The 12,268-nt window shown below is 37.1% G+C and overlaps 1 protein-coding gene across 10 annotated transcripts in view; it reads left to right on the forward strand.

Moving 5' to 3' along the window:
• Positions 1–12,268, forward strand: part of NAA16 (N-alpha-acetyltransferase 16, NatA auxiliary subunit) — a 63,879-nt gene that overhangs the window by 22,919 nt on the left and 28,692 nt on the right. For 9 of the 10 annotated variants that reach the window (NM_001103100.2, XM_059892090.1, XM_059892091.1 and 6 more), the window contains one exon: positions 6,740–6,846. The exons of the other annotated variant lie outside the window; for it this stretch is intronic. In NM_001103100.2, coding sequence (NP_001096570.2) covers positions 6,740–6,846 — 107 coding nt within the window. The remainder of the gene's footprint in view (positions 1–6,739; positions 6,847–12,268) is intronic. 10 annotated transcript variants of the gene reach the window in all.

A 12,268-nucleotide genomic window follows, 5' to 3' on the forward strand; every position in this document is an offset into this window, starting at 1 on the left:
CCCTCTCCTCAGAGTTGACCACATTCCTGAATTTAGCTTTTTATCATTTTTGTAGAACCATGTATTTTGTATCCCTAGAAATAAAAACAGAAAACCCCATTTTGTACTTTAGGTAATTTGGAGCACTGTGGTATATACTCTTATGATTTGTTTTTATTGAACAATAGTGTATTCATGACCTAGATCTGAATTGTAGTGTGTAGCTGAATTCATTTGCTATTGAGCTTATAAGAGGTAGAGAGTATATTAGCTCTTGAGATAGTTAATGACTTCATTGATGATTTTATGTGCCTTTTTCTTTTTTTGCTCCAGCTTCCTTTTAAAATTATTGCTAACACAGCATAAATCAAAATCACATTATTTACAGTTTAACACAATACAACATACAGATCTCATTGAACACATCTGTATTCCAGAAAAAAAATTTTTTTTGAAATATTTCCCTCTAGAAGTTGCTTTAGATTATTTCCATCTTTTTTTTTTTTTTTGACGCTTTTTTTTCCAATTAATTTTTTTATTTTAATTGGAAGCTAATTACAGTGTTGTGGTGGTTTTTGCCCTACATTGACATGAGTCAGCCATGGGTACACATGTGTCCCCCCATCTTGAACTTACCTCCCTTCCCAGCCCATCCCTCTGGGTTGTCCCACAGCACCAGCTTTGAGTGTCCTGCTTTATGCATTGAACTTGCCCTAGTCGTCTGTTTGACATATGGTAATATACATGTTTCAATGCTGTTCTCACAAACCATCCCGCCCTTGCCTTTTCCCACATAGTCCAAAAGTCTGTTCTTTACATCTGTGTCTCTTTTGCTGTCTTGCATATAGTTTTTTAAAAAACTTTTGCTGTCTTGCATATGTTTTTTAAAAAACCAAAACTAACCATCACAAATTTAATGTGTTCTTTGGTAATGCAGGCTGTATACATCTGATTTGTCTACACAGTTCTTTAAAGGTGCCAATAAAATAGAAATCCATCCAGTTCTCCTTGCCTGCTTTAAAAACACATAAATCTAAGTTTTAAGTACGAGGAGAGGGTTCATTTCTTACCTCTGTATATAGAGCTGAGTACATATCATATAATAGATGCATGTATGACTGGTTGACTAATACTTGGTTACCAATTTTAATAGAAATACCAACACTGTGCAGGATTTGAGGACCTGAGAGTTTTAGAAGGTATCATGTGCCTTTTTCTGAAAGTCATCTTTTTTTTTTAGTTGCAAGTGCTTTAGATAATGAATTATTTATTGAGACTTCTGGCTTGTCTTTTGAAACAAGTCAGACCTTAGAAAGCTAATGTGACTTAAAAATCTCTATCCTAAGCATAGGTGAGGAGGGAAAGTGTTTTCTTTTTTGTGTGTGATTTGTTTTTTTTTAATTTATTTTTAACTTTTTTACATTAGGGAATGTATTTTCTTAGGCATTTTCTCATTTACAATGGAAATGTTTGTTTAAATAATTGTGTTGTTTTCCTTTTATCAAAAAGTTAATGGAAATTAAGAGCTTTTTAGTAGACTGACTTTAAAAATATATGCAATACCTCTTAGAAATGTATTGGATTAGACAGTAGATACAAGTTTATTTAAAAATAAATAGTGCCTCTCAGTTACATAAATGATGAATAGTATTTCTCTGATTCTGTTTTGTTTTGACTTTGTGAACTAGGCAAATTTGCTAATGTTTTCAAGGGAACATTAAGTCCAAGTGGATATTAATAGGCTTGGTGGGGAGAGTGCCAATGTACTGAGATATTTTTCAGTCAGGTGAATTTGGGAAACTTGGTTAAATGTAGCAGTCAGGTTTCTGCAGGATTTCCTGGAACTTCCAGTAGATACATTGTGAGTTTCCAAGGTGGAATGTACTGAGCTTGGAGGAGCATTTCCCTAGTAAAAAAGTGTTTTCTGGAAAATGCTTGGACTCACATTTCTGTATCTTCTTTAAAAAAAAAAAAAAAAACAACAAAAAACAGTAAAGCAACTTGTCGAAATGTAGCTCACATACCATAAAATTCACTTTTTAAAGTGTGCAGCTCAGTGTTTTAGTATCCCCAGGGAGTTGCACACCCATCATTACTCTCTGGTTTCAGGAAATGGTCATCACTCCAATAAGAAAACTCATACCCATTAGCAGTCACTCCCAGCTCTCGCCCCTGCACCAGGCAGCCGCGGTCTAACTTTCTGTGCCTGTGGACTTGCCTGTTTCGGACATTTTGTGTAATTGGAGTCATACCGTGGGTGGCCTTTTGTGTATAGGGTAGGAAATAGATTTTTACTGAAAGATAGCCTGGAGCCAGCTTTGACTGTAAAATGTGATCTAGGTTAAAATGGAATGATTCTGGACCCTTTAGGATGTTCTGTGTTTGAAATGCTAAAGGGGTCTTTTTACAAGCACGGCCTTAGTTGAGGGCTCTTGAGGGCTTGGGCTTCAGGGTCAGCAACCATCATGTGAGGTTCTAACATAAACATGTGTTTACAAAGCTCTGGGGACCATATATAAAATTATGCAGCTACTTAATTGAACCTGTGCAACAGGTGACTACTTCATGAAGTTTTTTTGCCTGCTTAGAAATATTTTTATGTGTCATAAGAAAGGTATCTCAGCATTACCAAAGGCTACTAGTAAGATGTTTTCCTAGAAATGTGATGGGCCTTGAAGATACAAGTTTTGAAAAAGGCTTTCTGGTTTTTAAGTAAAAAGATTTATTACCAACAGATTAGTGAACACAGCCAAAGTCCTGAGGAGATTCTCCAACAGCCTGAAAAGTGTTATGAAAACAGAGCTTTTCAAAATACCTAGTTTAATTCATCGTGATGTATTAGTCTTCACTGGCCAAGGAGGGAGAAAGAGGGAAGGAGATGATCCAGAGTATTAAACAGAGAATGCTCATCACATTTTGCTCCTATTTTATTTTTGTTTCATTGGATTAGTTTTGTTTTTTATTGAGATATAATTGACATATTGTATGTTAAGGTGTATGAGGTATTGATATAATATACATTTATATATTCCAATATTACCACTGTAGTGTTAGCTGATACCTCCATTAGGTCACATGATTATCGTTTCTGTTTTGTAGTGAGAACATGCACCATTATTTAGAATAAATTTCCAGGTTATCAGATACTGTCTGATCTTGCTTTTGTTCACTATTTTAGTGGTGGTTTTGGGGAATATCAATTTTTATGTGAATCTGCTACATCTAATGAAGAATTAGCATAGCGTCTCTGAAGATAGAAAACTTGTTTTACAAGCTGCAGTTCTAAATAGGCACATAATAATTGATAGTTTTTTTTTTCCGCCTCTAAAGGAAAGCCTATGGGAGTCCTAGTAATTAGGAAGAAGGGAAGTTATTTTTGTGAATAAGTTTGTGAATAAGTTTTTCTTAATATAAAAAAATACATTTATGAGATGGGTAAATAGTAATTTGGGGATATAGTGTGTGACTGGGCAGTTGAGTAGCAGTATAGGCTTCTGGTTTAAACACCGTGTTCATATAGTTCCCAATAAAAGGGTCAAAACGGGCTTCAACTGAAAGGCCTTCTGCATGTCTCTGTCTTCTGGCCACCAGGGTTGCTTCCCCAGAGACAGCCATTATGACTAGTAGATGGTGTACTCGTCCAGAAATAAATTGTGCGTATGCAAGCAAAAGTATGTGTGTGAGGGCTTATGTGTAATTTTCCTTTTTCCTCTCCCTTTTGTACAAAAGGAGCATAGGTTGTTCTGTACCTGGTTTTCCTTTTCACTGGACTCTGTCTGGAGTTCAGTCCTGTATCAGTACAGAAGACCTTTTGCACAGTTGGAATAACAATTTAATGGGAGAAGAGGTTTTAGTGGGTACTTGAGAAAGGAATGCCTTGTTTTTTAAATGAGATCTTGCTAGTATCCTCTGAATAGGTTGAGATTTGAAGAGTTTTTAGAGTAGCCTCTGACATGAAGATAAAATGCCTATTGTCTCAGTCGATAATAGTGCATGTGGAAACACTTCTGACTTTAGAAATTCAACAGCTGTTAAATGTCAATGCGTGTGATGATAGACAGCATTTATTGAGTGGTTACTGTGTGCTTACACTCTATACTTTTCATCTCATGTGAGCCTTGAAAGAGTACTCTTGAGGCTGGTGATGGTATCCTCATCTTTGAGTGGATAATGTCACACAGGAAGTAAGCAATAGGGTCTCTGACCGCCTAGCACAATATTGTTAACCTTTGTTTTATATCAGAGCAAGTGCTGGAAAGATTTGATTTCTAAAACTAGTTTTTATTTTTGAGGAAATAATCATGTATATCCAACCCAAAGTGATATTTTCTGTAGTTTTGGCATACTTTGTATATAATCTTTTGAAAATCCCAGGTTATCAGTTCCGTTCAGTCGCTCAGTTGTGTCTGACTCTTTGCGACCCCATGGACTGCAGCACCCCAGGCTTCCCTGTCCATCACCAGCTCTCGGAGCTTGCTCAAACTCATGTCTATCGAGTCGGTGATTCCATCCAGCCATGTCATCCTCTGTCATCCCTTTCTCCTCCTGCCTTCAATCTTTCCCAGCATCAGGGTCTTTTCCAAGGAGTCGGTTCTTCGCATCAGGTGGCCAAAGTATTAGAGTTTCAGCTTCAGCATCAATCCTTCCAAGGAATATTCAGGACTGATCTCCTTTAGGATGAACGGGTTGGATCTCCTTGCAGTCCATGGGATTCTGAAGAGTCTTCTCCAGCACCACAGTTCGAAAGCATCAATTCTTCAGCACTCAGCTTTCTTTATAGTCCAGCTCTCACATCCGTACATGACTACTGGAAAAACCATAGTTTTGACTAGACGGACCTTTGTTGGCAAAGTAATGTCTCTGCTTTTTAATATGCTGTCTAGGTTGGTCATAGCTTTTCTGTGAGCAAGTGTCATGGCTGCAGTCACCATCTGCAGTGATTTTGGAGCCCAAAAAAAAAGGCTGTCACTGTTTCCATTGTTTGCCCATCTATTTGCCATGAAGTGATGGGACCAGATGCCATGATCTTCGTTTTCTGAATGTTGAGTTTTAAGCCAACTTTTTCACTCTCTTCTTTGACTTCCATCAAGAGCTCTTTAGTTCCTCTTCACTTTCTGCCATAAGGGTGGTGTCATCTGCATATCTGAGGTTATTGTTATTTCTCCCGGCAATCTTGATTCCAGCATGTGCTTCATCCAGCCCAGCACTTCAAGGTTATCAAGACTGCACAGGGTTATGAAGATTGCACAAAATTTTACTCTGGGTTAAATATATATCATTACTTCCTTAAAATCAAAAATAGTTTCAGAGATAAATCTTTCCAGTACTTCCTCTGTTACAAAGATTAGAGATCATCTGACAACAGCCTTTATAAGTAACAAATCTTGAACCTGTTTTTATGTTAGATAAATTTGTAATCCAATAAAATTTGAATTTCTCTTAATTTTTATGACATCTGTAATATGTTGAGTATGCATGTTTAGTTCAACAATGTTAGTCACAGCAGATAAAAACCACTTGGGTTGTTGAGTATTTTGGTAAAATGTCATGATTTCATAGAGAAGCATTAGGAAAATTCATTTCAGTAGTCTTACATTAGCTTAAACCATTCATGACCTATATATTTTTTTCTTTTGCATGGCCAGATCCATGCTCTTACAATTGTTAACCCTTACTGTCAAAAAGTTAGAGCCTTCATATTTAAAATTAATTTTGTTTTTCAGTTCTTTCTGCTTTTAAAAAGTGATACTGAAACTTTTTGGTAAGGGTTTAGCAATAATAGGAGATGTATTTACTTAATGTTACAAATGGGGTATTTATTTAATTCTAATGTTAGCATGCCCCAGGACACTGATGTCTTATGTTTGTTATTTTACTTAATTATCCATCTCGCCCACTAGAATGTTAATAAGTTCTATGAGGGCAGAATTAAAAAAATTTTTTTTGTTTTAATCACAGCTATATCTTGGATACTTGAAACAGTGCCTGGCACATAGTAGGTGCTTGATAGATGATTGTGGGACGAATGATGGAGTAAAGCATTAGTTGATCTGGAAGACATTTGTAAATATGTTAGTGTTTAAGAAGGTATTTTGACTACTACTTGCATACGGTGCTGGTCACAGTAGAACCCTTTTCTAAAGTTTGCAGAGTGCCTTCTGAGATGTCAGATAGTAGGGTTGAGCCTGTGCTGGTCAGTGAGATTAGGAAAGGTAGACTCCAGTACTCTTGCCTGGCAAATCCCATGGACGGAGGAGCCTGGTAGGCTACAGTCCATGGGGTCGATAGGAGTCAGACACGACTGAGCGACTTCACTTTCACTTTTCACTTTCATGCATTGGAGGAGGAAATGGCAACCCACTCCAGTGTTCTTGCCTGGAGAGTCATAGGGACGGGGAGCCTGGTGGGATGCCGTCTCTGGGGTCACACAGAGTCGGACATGACGGAAGGGAGTTAGCAGCAGCAGCAGACTGCATAGTAGGTTACTCTTCTTCAAAACTGCCTAGTTATTTTGCTTGCTGGTCTTTTGAGATGTTACTTGAAGATATTTTGAACCTATATCTAGGGGAAATAAACGTGCCAACTGAGATATTTGGTGTTACACTCTTTGGCAGTAACAAACAAGCAATGCTAACTTTTTGGGTTTAAACGTTGGATAGGGGAATTGTTGTTGCTGAAGAAGTTTTATTTTTATTTATAAAATAACTTTGAGAGCTGTTTCCATCAATTGAAGTTTAACAAAGTACACTTTTATTCCTAGGTGAAAAATTTAGAGAACTAATGGATAAGTTCCTGAGGGTTAACTTCAGTAAAGGCTGCCCGCCCTTGTTTACTACTTTGAAATCTCTGTATTACAATACAGAAAAGGTAAAATTTGGTCTTTATTCAGTTTGCTGTAGTCTTTTTACTCACTTTATTATAGAAAGAGATTTTCTCTATTCAAGTAATGGTGTGCACCTTAGCTTAATAATAGATGAACTGAAATTATATGCATGTACTATAAGTAGTGTCAAAGGAAATGTCAGTCTGAAATTTACTGAGTAAGGGGCTTATAAGAACACTAAAAGGTTATTGTTTTTAATGGGTATACTTTTCTAGTGGAATTTTATTAATAAATTTGACATATTGTCACCAAAGGTCTATATTTAACTGTTTCACGATTAGTTATCTATTACTTAATAGTGTGATTGTGGATTTTTAAATTTGTATGCTTGCTTTTAAAGTTAGAGCATGGGTAATTGTTAGTGGAACAATAAAATCTAGGCACTATTTTAACTAACAGGCTACATTTTAATAAAGATAGGTTTAGCTGGTTTTCCCATGAAGAGTCATCCTTCTGCTTTTTAAAATTAGGAAATAGATGTGGTTTTATATTAGAAAGATAATTAGAAAATTAGAAGTTAATAGAAAATAAGTTATACTTCTATTTCCAAGTGTTGCTTCTTATTAAGATCTAAAACTCTTGTGTAAACAGTTTTTGAAAGTTGAATGGATAAGGAAGAGACTTTATTAGAAGAGCTAAATATTTTTAGTTAAACCTCATCACTTTACTTAGCTTTGACCGGTAATTATTTGCAACTTAGCATAATTATGAATAATAAGTTATTCAGAAAGGTCAGTGGTAGGTATACCGATTGACCCTTTCTTCCTTTGGCAGCAGGTTCATAAACTAAAAGGCACGACTCATAATATCTAGAGGGGAGTGGCTGAGGCTGGCTTGCAGAACTTCTGCACTCTCTTCCTGCCGCTGTGTACCCAGTCTCCTTGTCAGCTGGTCACATCCCCACTTCTAGAAAGATACCTATAGTGCCTGATCAGTAAGAAAGTATCATTTGCATTAAAAAAAAAAAAACAAAACCAAAAGACCTTATAGTTCTTTTAATGTCTGTAGTATACTTTATTTGATTGTTATGGTATTGCTGTCGATTTTTCTTCTGTTGTCTTATTTTTTTTGAGTGAGTGATGTGTATGAAAACATGAAGCAGTGCCTAACAGTGGTTTCTGTAGGTTATTTAAATTAGCATTTGCCAAAGTGCTTCTTTTACTCATTTTGGCAAGGTTGACAAAGAAGAAAGAAGAGATGAAGTGTCGGCACTGTTAGTAATAAAGCGCATGTGTGTAACTGTCTTACAGCGAGTACTGAATACAGCAGTCCTTTCAGAATCTGTTCCTCTTAAAGCTGTCAGTGAGCTTTCCCTGGCTTTCTCAGTTTTCATAAGAGGCATAGACTTAAAACAAAAATCCCTTCAGTACTGATCCCAAATTACCATCATAAAGGTATTAAGCATTTGTTGATACTTTATAAATATTAGAAATTGCATTTTTAAAGAAGGCATTGAGGATGCATTGACCTGTACAGGAACCTGTGACATATATCTTTAGTGTTAATTTTTAAGCACACAGCAGGAATGTTTACCATATGTTTTTGATGTTTGAATTACAATGCAGAAATTTGAGTTTAAGTTGTCAGAACTTAGTATATTTTTTTAAAAAGTGTACAAGTATGGGAAATTCTTCTCAAATCATTTTGGCTGCATATATTTGTGATTACTCAAAGGGACATTTTTAAAATTTGCATATTTCTAATCAGCAGTGAGTCCTGATTTTTAGCAAGGGCTGCATTTTTTTTATTTAATAAACTTTTTTTAAAAAGTACTTATTTTTGACTGTGCTGAGTCTTCCTTGCTGCATGGGCTTTTCTCTCACTGTAGGGGGTCGGGGGCTGCTCTCCCTTGCAGTGCTCAGACTCTTCATTGTTGTGGCTTCTTTTGCTGCGGAGCGCAGGCCCTGGGGTGCTCGGGCTTAATGGTTGTGGCTCCCAGGCACAGGCTCAGTAGTCGTCAGTAGTCGTGGCTCTGGGCTTAGTTGCTCCCAGGCCTGTGGGATCTCCCAGATCAGGGATCAAATCTGTGTCCCCTGCATTGGCAGGTGGATTCTTTACCTCTGAGCCACCAGGGAAGCCCCTCCAGGGATGCAGGACTCTTTTTAACTCTTGAAGGATTTCAAAGAGGTTAAGGATGATGAACAATTACAATTGTTTTAATTTGTAAAATTCCAAGAGTAAAAAAATAATCCACGACGGGTACCATGGAAATAAAAGATGAGCCTTTGAAGTTAGCCTTGGATATAATACAGTTGTAGAAAAGTGTTTTAAAATGTCTCCGGCATTTTAAACTGTGAATGCACAATTTAAGAGCAATTTTCATGTAATTCCTTTCCAAATTTTTTTCCCTGTGAATTTATTTGTGATGTATATATGTAGCTATAGTAATTTTGACCATAAAAATTTTGTTTTTCCACCTAGCAATTTCACAGGGACTTCATGTTGTATTGTGTAGTCTTTGATTTCTTCTTTTTCATAACAACATAGTCTTTTATTAAAAGCATACCTCTAGTTATTGAACTTTGCTGTTAAAAAAAAAAGTCTTTGTACGCATAGTTTTTACTTAGGATTTTTCCCCCCATAAATTCTCAGAATAAGTTAATGGGTAAAAGGTATGAACATTCTGTTATTCTTGGTAAACACTGATATACTGATTTCTATAAGGCTGTAAACATCAGTTTGTATTGCTAGTAGCAAAGGTGTGTGAAAGGTTCACTATTTCCTCACCAGCATTAGGCAGTGTTAAATATTTTCTTGTGTTTGCTTTTCTCAGGAGATTTTTTTCTTTTAAATATAAAGAAGCTAAAATTTAATGTAACCAGATTTGTTGATCTTTATTTCTATCGTAGAACTTCACCTGTTGTTTTAAAAAAAGTTTGGAAAGTCCCCTTCGTCTCGAGCACTGCTTCACAAAGTGGGACGGGAGGGAATTAGGCCACCAGGGGGCATTTTGCGGTGTCTGGAGGCTTGATTGTCACTGTGGTGGCGGTGTGCTGCTTGATACTTCTGCAGTTCAGAGGACAGCCCCTATAAGAAAGAACTGCATAATCAGCAATTGGGCTAGATAACCCTTTGTTATTAGGGGCTGTCCAGTGTATGATAGGGTGTTTAACAGTGTCCTCGGAGAAGGCAATGGCACCCCACTCCAGTACTCTTGCCTGGAGAATCCCAGGGACGGGGGAGCCTGGCAGGCTGCAGTCCATGGGGTCGCTAAGGGTTGGACACGACTGAGCGACTTCACTTTCACTTTTCACTTTCATGCATTGGAGAAGGAAATGGCAACCCACTCCAGTGTTCTTGCCTGGAGAATCCCAGGGACGGGGGAGCCTGGTGGGCTGCCCTCTATGGGGTTGCACAGGGTCGGACACAACTGAGCGACTCAGCAGCAGCAGCAGTGTCCTTGGCCTCTGCTGCTCGGATGTCAGTAGCTTACCCCCGTTAACAGCTTTATTGAGATACAGTTCTCATACCATAAAATTGATGTATTTGAAGCTTACAGATTCACTGATTTTTAGTATATTCAGAGTTTTCTAACCATCAACATGATTTTAGAAACCTCCCATTCATATTTGCCCACTCCCACTCTCCCAGTCAGGCAACCACTAGTTTACTTTCTGTTCATGGATTTGCCTATTCTGAATATTTCATACAAACAGAATCAAACTATAGGTGGTTTTTTCTCTCTCTAGTGTCTTACACTTAGCATTAAATATTTTCATCCCGGTGGTAACATGAGCACTTCTCCTCTTACGTCTAAATAATGTCCCATTGTATGGCTGTAGAGCATTTTATCTATCACTTGATGGACATTTTGGTTGTTTGTATCTTTTGATTAGTACCCATATTGCTGTGAACATTTGTGTAAAGTTTTTTGCATGTACACGTTTTCATTTCTCTTGGGTGTATATACTCCAGGAGTGGAATGGCTAAGTCAAATGCTAACTGCATGTTTAAACTTTTTGGAAACTGTCAGGTTCTTTTCCAGTGTGCTGCTACCATTTTACATTCCCACAAGTAGTCTATTAGGATTCTGATTTCTACACATCCTCACCAGCGATCCACCTCTTACTGTATGATGTTTGATTCTAACCTACATCCTAGTGGGTGTGAAGTGGTTTGCATTTCCCTGATGACTGATGATTTTAAGCATTTTTTCAAGTGCTTGTTGGCCATTTGTATATCTTCCTTGGAGAAATGTCAATTCAGGTTCTTTGCCCAGTTTTTAATTGGGTTATTTATTTTTTATTATTAATTTTAAGTTTTTAAATATATACTAGAAACAAGTTTCTTATCTGACATATGATATTTGAAATAATATAAATATTTGAAAATATTTTCTACTCTTCTGTGGATTGTCTTTTTCCTTTCTTGAAAGTGTCTTGATAAACCCCATTTTATCTTTTTTCCCTTGTGTTGCTTGTGCTTTTGTGTTGTATATTAAGAAACCGTGTCCAAATACGGGGTCGTGAAGATGTATACATGTTTACTCCTGAGTTTGTACCTTTGGTTCTTATGTTAAAGTGTGATGCATTCTGTGTTCATTTTTGTGAGGTGGGAGTCCAGCCTCATTCCTTTGCATTGTCTGTCCACTTTCCTACCACCATTTACTTTTTTTTCCCCTGAAAGGCTACATAGCCGTGTTGAAAATGAGTAGACCGTGGATATGAGGGTTCGTCTCTGGGCTCTCTGTGTGTCCACCTTAGGCTGTATCATACTGTCTTGCTTACTACAGCTCTCGGGTAGTTTTTTAAATTAGGAAGTGTGAATATTCCTTGTTCTTTTTTTTAAATCTTCTTTTGGCCATTAAGGGTTTATTTTCATTTGAATTTTAGGATCAGTTTTTCAGCTTCTACAGAGGCCAGCTGGGATTTTATAGGGATTGCTTTGAATCTGTAGATCACTTTGGGAATTTCCATTATGGGAACTCCCATTTTCATCTTAACACAAGTGTTTCCATCTGTGAACATTGGTAGTCTTTCCATTTATTTAGAGTGTCCCTAATTTCTTTGAACAGTGTTTTGTAGTTTTCAGTGTACCTCTTATACATCTTTCGTTAATTCATTCCTAAGTATTTTACTTTTTTATGCTATGCTGGGTAGAATTATTTTCTCTTTATAAGTTTCAGGTGCACATGTTGAAACTTACAGAGCCAGTTATAATTTGATGTCCGTGTACATTGTAATCTGTTCACTACCGCAAGCCTAGTTACCACCCGTCAGCATACAGCTGAGCCCCTTCACTCATTTCACACTCACCCCAACTCCCTTCCCTCACTAGTCTGTTACCTGTATCTATCAGTTTTTGTTTTATTTTGTTCTTTTTTAAAAGTCTGTGTGTGAGCGAAATCATGTGACATTCGTCTCTCTTTGACTTATTTCACTTAGCATAACACTGTCGAGGTCCATC

The sequence above is a fragment of the Bos taurus genome, chromosome 12 (genome assembly GCF_002263795.3).
Source record: "Bos taurus isolate L1 Dominette 01449 registration number 42190680 breed Hereford chromosome 12, ARS-UCD2.0, whole genome shotgun sequence".
Lineage (NCBI taxonomy): Eukaryota > Metazoa > Chordata > Mammalia > Artiodactyla > Bovidae > Bos > Bos taurus.